The sequence below is a fragment of the Panthera uncia genome, chromosome X (genome assembly GCF_023721935.1).
Source record: "Panthera uncia isolate 11264 chromosome X, Puncia_PCG_1.0, whole genome shotgun sequence".
Taxonomy (NCBI): domain Eukaryota; kingdom Metazoa; phylum Chordata; class Mammalia; order Carnivora; family Felidae; genus Panthera; species Panthera uncia.
The window spans coordinates 48,033,031-48,043,820 of record NC_064817.1 but is presented as its reverse complement, the minus strand read 5'-3'; the positions used below and the strand labels follow the sequence as shown (position 1 = coordinate 48,043,820).

General features: G+C 39.5%; 1 protein-coding gene across 1 annotated transcript in view; it reads left to right on the top strand.

Moving 5' to 3' along the window:
* The window catches only part of ARHGEF9 (Cdc42 guanine nucleotide exchange factor 9), a 202,813-nt gene that overhangs the window by 159,044 nt on the left and 32,979 nt on the right, over positions 1-10,790 (top strand). Inside the window, exon 5 of the mRNA XM_049643252.1 lies at positions 1,619-1,756. Coding sequence (XP_049499209.1) covers positions 1,619-1,756 — 138 coding nt within the window. The remainder of the gene's footprint in view (positions 1-1,618; positions 1,757-10,790) is intronic.

Here is a 10,790-nt window from a genome sequence, read left to right as displayed (position 1 = left end):
AAAAAAAGAGAAAAAAAATAAAATAAAATAAACAGACTTAGGAAGCATTAGTCAACCATGAGTTCAATATAAGTCAGCAGTAGGACCCAGAAGAAAAACTGATAATAGCTAACATTTATTAAGGCTCAGAATAAGGGTTTGTTGTTGTTGTTGTTGTTGTTGTTTTAACAAAGTTGTGTTGAGGCAGAATAAACTGATTAGGAGGTGTAGTGACTATCTGGTCACTGGAGGTAATAAAATGAAGTAGCATTTGAAGACTATGGTCTGGTAGGTGTTCAGAGAACACATGGAGGCCAGCTAAGAGGAGGTGCTGCATAATGTCTGCCTTAGCAGTTAGAATTACCTTCCCTGTGCCTATGATTGGTCAACCATCTTACACTTCAAAGATTTAGGAAAGGAAATGTTACTGGGTATCTTTTTTCCCCCTGCTTTCTTCTTTCAAATTGGTGCTGGGACAGTGAGCAGATTAATGACCACAAAATATGTTCAGCTTTTTTTTAAAGTAAAGGTTAGTTAAGACTGATTCGTAACTCATCCTCTCACCCTCTCAGTCTATTAAATCTCCACCAAATGACTGGGATATCATTTCCAATCTGCCTTTCACAGGAGCCATTTGATTGGAAATCAGATCAGACAAGCAGAGAAAACTGGCCAGGGTGGTATAACTTTCGACAAGTAGGCCATCCACAGTCCCGGGAAACTAGGCCTAAAGGTTGCACTTTGATTTGTATTAATAATACTGCTACTTTTACTATAAACCAAGAGTAAAACAATTTATATAGATGACTAAACCTTCAACAAACACTACTATAATTATCCCCATTTCACATATGAGGAAACTGAGTCATTGAGAGAGTTGTGAGAATTGACAAAGGCCATACAACTAGTCAGTGACAAAACTAGCATTTGAGCCCAAAGAGTTTGGCTCTGGAGTCTATTCTTAACCACTATGCTACATCCTATCCTTATATCATACTAGAAGAAAAGAGTGGATATTATTTCACAGTGACTTTTGGCAGAGTTCCCTAGAAATAAGTGATAGAAAGTATGGTAAAGTTCTGGACCATGCCATGAATAATGCTGCTTTCTTGATTCTTGACTGGTTATATCAGACTGGACACAAAAATAATGCTCTAAAAAAAGATAGGGGTCTATTTCCCTTTCCTGTAAACAAAAGTCTACAGGTAGGCAGTCCATGACTGCTATGGTGCTCTGTGGTCATCAGAAACTTGGGTTCTTCCCAACTTTCTGTTATCATATCCCTAGGAGAAGGAACCTTGTCCCTATGGTCCAAGATGGCTGCTAGAACATCAACCATCACATCTGCATTCCAAGCATCAGGATTGAGAAAGGGCCAAAGAAGGGTATGCTATCTTCCTTAAAGGAGGTTTCTGAAAATTTCTGCCCAAAATTTCTATTTACCTATCACTGGACTAGTTACATAATCACCCCTTACTATAAGAAATATAGAAAATATAATCTTTTACTCCATGTGGCATGGGTTCCATCTGAAAATCAGGGCTTTGTTACTAAGTAAGAAGAGAGGAATGGACTTTAGGGTTGGTACCCAACAGTTGGTTCTCTAGCACATTGATTTACTGAACTTGTACTTTTGTGTCTTCACAGTGACTACAGGTATGTGGCAGCTGCTCTGGCTGTCATGAGAAACGTGACTCAGCAGATCAATGAGCGCAAGAGGCGTTTGGAGAATATCGACAAGATTGCCCAGTGGCAGGCATCTGTCCTAGACTGGGAGGTAGGATCCTTATCAACAGGGGCATTGCAGAGTCTGAATAGCTCATCTAGAACATCACATCTTAGCCACAGATGGATGAAAAGAAATTAAATATGAAGAGCAGCAGAAAGGATTTAGATTAGAGCCAAGGAAAAACTTTCTACTACTGAGAAGTGTTGTGTACTTCAATGGCTTTATAAGAAGGTTGGGGAAATCTTTGAGACAACACTTCATTAATAAATGAAAGGTTCATCTCTTTGGGTGTTGCCAGGAAATAATTGGATTGACTCAATAGACTTTCAAGCCTCTTTCCAGCCCTGGAGTTTTATCACCACCAGATAAAAACTTGGATAAGTAGTATGTTCTAATTCACTCCCAGACACAGACTATAAGGTTGGTTCTCTGGTGCAGGCCAGTTAACATACTTCTTTTTCTATTGGTGAGATTACCTCATCCTGACACATTTTACAAGGTCTACCCAAGCTTGCACACTTGAAGTGAAGGTTCTCACTCCTGCACTATTTACAGACCAAATTATCTTTTTTATCATCTGCATATAAAAATAATTCCTGAAAGCCTTCCATTTCATTAGAAACAGCCACTTCTCTGAACTCAGGAAGTCTTCAGTGGCTAAAGTCACTAAAGCCTTCATTTCTAGATATTCACTTGCAGAGGATATATACAACCTAACAAATAAATGGAGATTTTTTTATTCTGTAATGTCACTGCTCTGTTGAGGTTCTTGGGTTTCTGTTCAATAGAAACAGAGCTGTGAATTATAAGGACTCACAGGTATGTGTGTTGAGTATACCATTTAGTGTTTGTCTCTTTTGCCCACCAAAAGAACTGGGGTAATGACATTTTACATTTATCTCAGACCCAAGTTGTGAAATCTGACAGTCCACAGGCTAACATAACCAAGATGGGAGAGGCTGGAAATGCTACCAAGGAGGGGTCAGCAATATTAAGCTTCATAGTCACAGTGTACAAGTTGAGCCAGTTCCCTGTTCCACTTGCCTCAACTGAGGTATAATTTCCTGTGATTGAGAGGTAGTAGCTCCCTAAAATTTCAAGCAGTTTAGCATATTCTAAAGAGATTAAGTAAGCATCAGCCCTGCAAACAGCTATTTTACCACAGTCTAGAAAAAAAAAAAACAAAAACTCTCCTTTATTCTTCTACCTCTGATCCTTTTTTAAAAAGTGTATTTATTTATTTTGAGAGAGACAAAGACAGTGTGAGTGGAGAAGGGTCAGAGAGAGAGGGAGACAGAAAATTCCAAGCAGGATCCCCAACTGCCCATGCAGAGCCCGATATGGGGCTTGAACCCATGAAACTGTGAGATCATGACCTGAGCTGAAACCAAATCGAATGTTTAACTGACTGAGCCACTCAGGTGCCACACCTCTGATCCTTCTTAATGTAGATGGCTGGAAAACACCACAATTCTGAGCATTGGGCATATTTTTTTAGTATTATTTGGAAGATAAATCTATTTGAAGAATCTTTATGTCCCCATAAAGAGTAGAAAATAGTAGTGATTGTTTGAGATGAAGATAAAAGAATGAACCTATATAAAGAAACAATTGCTCCTAAGAGGAAACCAGCACTGGCCCAAACTTACTAGGGAATCATGGATCCTCCTTCCCTTGTATCTGGCTTACTTTGGCTAGTTGCCTGATCAGAGGCAGAAGGCTAGACCAAATGACCTCTAGCAAACACATCAACTCTAAGGCACACTGAAATTGTGGCTGGTTAGTAGCCCTCTTTCCCTCTACCCCTGCGGTGCTCTCTTTGAGAGGAGGTTCTCAGCAGCAGTTGTCTCCATACTCACTGAAATATTTTCCTCTTCCCAATGTCTGGAATATATAATTCCTCCATATGCTCTGGGGCTCCAGTCTTGAAGCTGGAGCCATGGGGGACCAATAATAGGTTGAAATTCCTCCACCTATCTAGGGAGCCTCATTAATACCAAACTTGAAAGCACAGAGTATGATTTATTTTTTTAAAGATTTTTTTTAAATCTACCTATCTATTTATTTTAGAGAGAGACAGAGTAGGGGAGGGGCACAGAGGGGGGCAGAGAGAGAATTTTAAACAGGTTCCACACTCAGCGAGGAGCCTAACACAAGGCTCAATCTCACAACCCTGACATCACGATCTGAGCCAAAATCAAGAGTCAGTCATTAAACTGACTGAGCCACCCAGGCATCCCTGAACTATGATTTAAAGACTCCACATCTAGGAAGGAATTTCACGTGTTTTTGTCTAGAAGTGGGGAGTGGGAAGCAAAAAGGCAATTTTGAATAGGATTGATGGGAAAATAGTTAACTCTCTGCCTCCTTTGTTAGCATGATTGATTGGCCCTATAAATCTCAACCAAGCCCATATGTACAACACTGACACCCTGTTGCTTGGTGAATCCCTTCTTCACCTAATTTGGTAAGAAGAAAAATTCCTCATCATTCCCTTTTTAGATTCTTGGGTCACTGTGGAACTCACTAGCTCCAGAGAGGTTGTCTTATAGGAAGATTTTTCTGTAGTGAATCCTGATGGGTACATTTCAGAGGGCAAGCCTAAGGTTTCTGTCATGTTCGTCGTATTTAGTCTTCTAGAATGTCTGTTCTAGACTTCTAGAATGTCTGTCATCAGGGCTTTTAGAGGACTCCCCTCCCCATCAACAATTCTGGCCATGGCCATACATATGTGCATGTATACACATGTACATACATACACACATGCCTTATAATGATGGTGAAATTCTGAGACACCTATTCCTGACCAAGACCACACAGCAAGTCAGTGGCAAAGCTGAAATTTGATTCTGGTCTCCAGATTCGCTCTCTAGTATTCTTTTCACTGTTGCACTATATACTCTTTCAACGTTCTGCTTCCCACAGCCCAGTTGCTTTGTCTTGTGATACTGAAAGGACTTATTTTTGCGGTAAAGGGTCCATAACTAAGCAAGGCAGTAAGACTGCCTCATGGGGAAAATCCAAAATCTTAGTATGACTAAAAGTGGATGAGTGCTGGAGGACCACCCTGAAAAGGCAATAGGACATGTCCACTCCATGGCTTGCTAGCTATTGACATAAGTGACCCAACCTCACTGGTTCCCCAATATAGGTTCTTTGTATGTGCTATCTGTCCAAACAGTTACACAAGCAAAGAGAGGTCCTGCCAACTTGCTGAGGGCTGCTGTGGATAAGCCTTGCAAATCAAGAAAATTAAGCAGTATTTTGCTATCTCCCCCAGATGTTTGAACAAACAGGGTGGCTGCCAAAAACATCCATATAATAATAACAGCTTAATTTGTTAAATTAAAAAGAAGAGTCATAAGGGAAATCTTCAAAGCTTAATGTCCTTTGAAGAGGAATTGGGATATAGAGTGGAGGGCTGGCAGCAAACAGGCAATTGGTACCTACTCACTAAATCAGAATATCTGGCTAGACAATAGGAGGCTTTTCATTATATACAGACCTGAACCTGACTCAGCTTATTCCATAAATATTCTGGGTCTTTTTGATCAACTCTAGTTATCATCCCTGCTCCCTGCCAGCCTATGAGGACTAGAGTTCATGAAGTACCCCCTGATTTTCCCTACCTCCCAGGGCTCCTAAAAAATAAATGGATGAGTGAAAGGATTACCCATATTCAATATCACTCATCATAAGGGAAATACAAATCAAAATAATGAGATACCACCTCGCACCTGTCAGAATGGCTAAAATTGACAACTCAGGAAACCACAGATGTTGGCAAGGATGAAGAGAAAGGAGAACACTTTTGCACTGTTGGTGGGAATGCAAACTGGGGCAGCCACTCTGGAGAACATTATGGAGAAGGCTCCTCAAAAATAAATAAATAAATAAATAAATAAATAAACAAACAAACATAGGTCTTCCCTACAACCTAGCAATTGCACTAGTAGGTATTTATCCAAAGGATATAAAAATGCTGATTTGAATGGGCACATGCACCCCAATGTTTATAGTAGCACTCTCAACAATAGCCAAATTATGGAAAGAACCCAAATGCCCATTGACTGATGAATGGATAAAGGAGATGTAGTATATATGTATGTATGTCTGTGTCTATACACACACACACGCGTGCACACACACACACACACAATGAAATATTACTTGGTGATCAAAAAAGAATTAAATCTTGCCGTTTGCAACAACGTGGATGGAGCTAGAATGTATTATGCTGAGTGAAATAAGTCAGTCAGAGAAAGACAATGTGAAATCATATGATTTCACTCATGTGGAATTTAAGAAACAAAAGAGATAAATATAAGGGAAGGGAAGGAAAAATAAGATAAAAAGAGAGAGGGAGGCAAACCATTAGAGACTCTTATATACAGAGAACAAACTGAGGGTTGCTGGAGGGGTGTTGGGTAGGGGTATGGGGTAAATGGATGATGGACATTAAAGACGACACTTGTGTTGAACACTGAGTGTTATATGTAAGAGATGAATCACTAAATTGTACTCCTGAAACCATTGTTACACTATATGTTAACTAACTTGAATTTAAATAAAAATTAAAATAAATTTTTTAAAAACCTACATAAAAAAGTCAGTATTACCCATATCTCTAAGTAATAATCAATGCCTTAGAGCAGCTTAGGGGAGCAGCAGGGAGAAGAACCTGTTTCCAAGGACTACAGTTTCAGGGAAATTTACACTTCTAATTTCTCTGATACTGATGTTTGTTGAACTGTCACATTGCTGCCCTTCCCACTCATTAGATCTACTTGAAGGGAGAAGAAACATATCCCTGACAGCTTCCTTTTAATCTTTTTTCCCCCTGGAGATTTTTACCAAAAGCCCAAATTTGCAGCTTATGTTTGGGAACTTAATTGTATATAATTGTTATGACACCCCTACCTTCACAGACTGCTTGTGTAATACACAAAGGCCTGTTCCAGTTTACCATTAGATGATTGAATCCAAAAAGTCAGAGGAAACAGAAAAACCCAATGTGATGGAAGTAGCAAAAACATCTATTTAAAAGCAAAGGTGGCTTGATGAGACACACTTCTGGGACCAGGAGATTAAGTGTGGAGCTGGCTGGATTTGTTTTTTCTCTGCCCTCCTGTGAATAGGCAGTATTGAAAATAAACTGTATGAAAAGTATGGAACTTCCCTTGTCCTTTTTTCCCTGGATCTGCTCATGTCACAACCTCCCATCAGAACAATCAGCCTGTTATATGGGGTCTTGGCCATTGGGCTATTGAGATGAATGAGATGTGGCCTTGGTTTTCCAGTGGAGAAAATATGTTCCAGATAGAGGGAATAGTATGTGCAAAATCCTAGTAGAATGTAATAAAACAGAATTTCCATGGTGGAGGTGGGAGTGGGATGGGATTGCATTTTGGGGGACAAGGCAAAGTAATTTATAGTGCAAGTGCGGTAGAGGAAGCAAAGGGTGAGATTTGAACTCTGAAAGGCCCATTTTCCTTATGTGATCTGATTTGTGCTTTCAAGCAGCCATGTGAAGTGAAACAAGGGGGAACTGTTGTATTATCCATTGTTCATTTCTGTATGAGAAAACATACAGAGTGTTTAAGTTACTTCTCAAGGGCACAGAATGAGTTGATGACAATACTGGGCTCAGACCCAAGTTTTTTGAGAGTCTCACTTCAGAAATTGTCCAACATAGCTGGTTCTTCCACTAAGAATTGCCATTCTACTGTGGTTTGGTGATTAGAACATGGACTTTGGAGGGATTCTGGTCTGGATTCTGCAACTTTGGGGAAATTACTCCCAATTTCTCTGACTTTGGTTTTTTTTGGGTGATAACAGTGCATTCCTTATTGGGTTGCTGTATTAATAAGAATATGTGTGACACAGGATATAAAGCACAAAATAATGGTCAAGATAATAGCTAGCATTTCTGTAGAACTTACAGTGTGAAGTGTACTTTCCTAAGCACTAATATATTAATTTACATAATCCTCACAACAGGCAAATGAGATTGATACTGTTATTACCCTAATTTTAATTTTAATATGAAATTTATTGTCAACTTGGTTTCCATACATCACCCAGTGCTCATCCCAATGGGTGCCCAACAGTTTGCTCAATACTCATCACGCTACCTACCCTCCATCCTAGACTCCATCAACCCTCAGTTTGTTCTCAGTTTTTAAGAATCTCTTATGTTTTGACTCCCTCCCTCTCTAATGTCTTTTTTCTTTCCCTTCCCCTCCCCCATGGTCTTCTGTTAAGTTTCTCAGGATCCACATAAGAGTGAAACCATATGGTATCTGTCTTTCTCTGTATGACATATTTCACTTAGCAGAGCACTCGCCAGTTCCATTCACATTGCTACAAAAGGCCATATTACATTCTTTCTCATTGCCACGTAGTATTCCATTGTGTATATAAACCACAACTTCTTTATCCATTCATCAGTTGATGGACATTTAGGCTCTTTCCATAATTTGGCTATTGTTGAAAGTGCTGCTATAAACATTGGGTTACAAGTACCCCTATGCATCAGCACTCCTATATCCCTTGGGTAAATTCCTAGCAGTGCTATTGCTGGGTCATCGGGTAGTTCTATTTTTAATTTTTTGAGGAACCTCCACACTGTCTTCCAGAGCGGCTGCACCAGTTTGCATTCCCACCAACAGTGCAAGAGGGTTCCTGTTTCTCCACATCCTCGCCAGCATCTATACTCCCCTGAATTGTTCATTGTAGCCACTCTGACTGGTGTGAGGTGGTATCTGAGTGTGGTTTTGATTTGTAATTCCCTGATGAGGAGCAACATTGAGCATCTTTTCATGTGCCTGTTGGCCATCTGGATGTCCTCTTTTTTTAATTTTTTTTATGTTTATTTCTCAGACAGAGAGAGACAGAGCATGAGTGGGGGAGGGGCAGAGAGAGAGGGAGACACAGAATCAGAAGCAGGCTCCAGGCTCTGAGCTATCAGCACAGAGCCTCACTCGGGGCTCAAATTCACAAACTGTGAGATCATTACCTGAGCCGAAGACAGTCGCTCAACCGACTGAGTTACCCAGGCGCCCCTCTAGATGTCTTCTTTAGAGAAGTGTCTATTCATGTTTTCTGCCCATTTCTTCTCTCGATTATTTGCTTTTCAGGTGTGGAGTTTGGTGAGATCTTTATAGATTTTGGATAATAGTCCTTTCTGCGATATGTCATTTGCAAATATCTTTTCCCATTCCATTGGTTGCCTTTTAGTTTTGTTGATTGTTTCCTTTGACGTGCAGAAGCATTTTATCTTCATGAGGTCCCAATAGTTCATTTTTGCTTTTAATTCCCTTACCTTTGGGGATGTGTCAAGTAACAAATTGCTACGGCTGAGGTCACAGAGGTTTTTTCCTACTTTCTCCTCTAGGGTTTTGATGGTTTCCTGTCTCACATTCAGGTCCTTTATCCATTTTGAGTTTGTTTTTGTGAATGGTGTCAGAAAGTGGTCGAGTTTCATTCTTCTGCATGTCGCTGTCCAGTTCTCCAAGCACCATTTGTTAAAGAGAGTGTCTTTTTTTCCACTGCATATTCTTTCCTGCTTTGTCAACGATTAGTTGGCTATAATTTTGTGGGTCTAGTTCTGGAGTTTCTATTCTATTCCATTGGTCTCTGTTTCTGTTTTTGTGCCAATACCATGCTGTATTGATGATTACAGCTTTGTAGTGGAGGCTAAAGTCTGGGATTGTGATGCCTCCCACTTTGGTCTTCTTCTTCAAAATTACTTTGGCTATTCATGGTCTTTTGTGGTTCCATACAAATTTTAGGATTGCTTGTTCTAGTTTCGAGAAGAACGCTGGTGCAATTTTGATTGGGATTGCATTGAATGTGTAGATAGCTTTGGGTAGTATTGACATTTTGACAATATTTATTCTTCCAATCCATGAGCACGGAATGTTTTTCCATTTCTATATATCTTCTTCAATTTCCTTTATAAGATTTTTATACTTTTCAGCATACAGATCTTTTACATCTTTGGTTAGGTTGATTCCTAGGTATTTTATGATTCTTGGTGCAATTGTGAATAGGATCAGTTTATTTGTCTTTATGTTGCTTCATTATTAGTGTATAAGAATGCAACTGATTTCTGTACATTGATTTTGTATCCTGCGACTTTGCTGAATTCATGTATCAGTTCTAGCAGACTTTTAGTGGAGTCTATCGGGTTTTCCATGTATAATCTCATGTCATGTGCAAAAAGTGAAAGCTTGACTTCATCGTTGCCAATTTTGATGCATTGATTTCCTTTTGTTGTCTGATTGCTGACGCTAGAACTTCCAACACCGTGTTAAGCAACAGCGGTGAGAGTGGACATCCCTGTCATTTTCCTGATGTCAGGAAGAAAGCTCTCAGTTTTTCCCCATTGAGGATGATATTTGCTGTGGGCTTTTCATAAATGGCTTTTATGATGTTGAAGTGTGTTCCTTCAATCCCGACTTTTTTAAGGGTTTTTATTAAGAAAGGATGATGGATTTTGTCAAATGCTTTTTCTGCATTGATTGACAGGATCATATGGTTACTTTCTTTTCTTTTATTAATGTAATGTATCACATTGATTGATTTGAGAATGTTGAACCAGCCCTGCATCCCAGGAATGCATCCCACTTGATCATGGTGAATAATACTTTTTATATGCTGTTGAATTCGAATTGCTCTTCTCTTGTTGAGAATTTTTGCATCCATATCCATCAGAGATACTGGCCTGTAGTTCACTTTTTTTACTGGGTCTCTGGTTTAAGAATCAAAGTAATGCTGGCTTCATAGAATTAGTCTGGAAGTTTTCCTTCCCTTTCTATTTTTTGGAACAGCTTGAGAATGATAGGTGTTATCTCTGCTTTAAATGTCTGGTAGAATTCCCCAGGGAAGCCATCTGGTCCTGGACTCTTATTTGTTGGCAGATTTTCGATAACTGATTCAATTTCTTTGCTGGTTATGGGTCTGTTCAAGTGTTCTATTTCTTCCTGTTTGAGTTTTGGAAGTGTGTGGGTGCTTAGGAATTTGTCCATTTCTTCCAGCTTGTCCAGTTTGCTGGCATATAATCTTTCATAGTATTCCC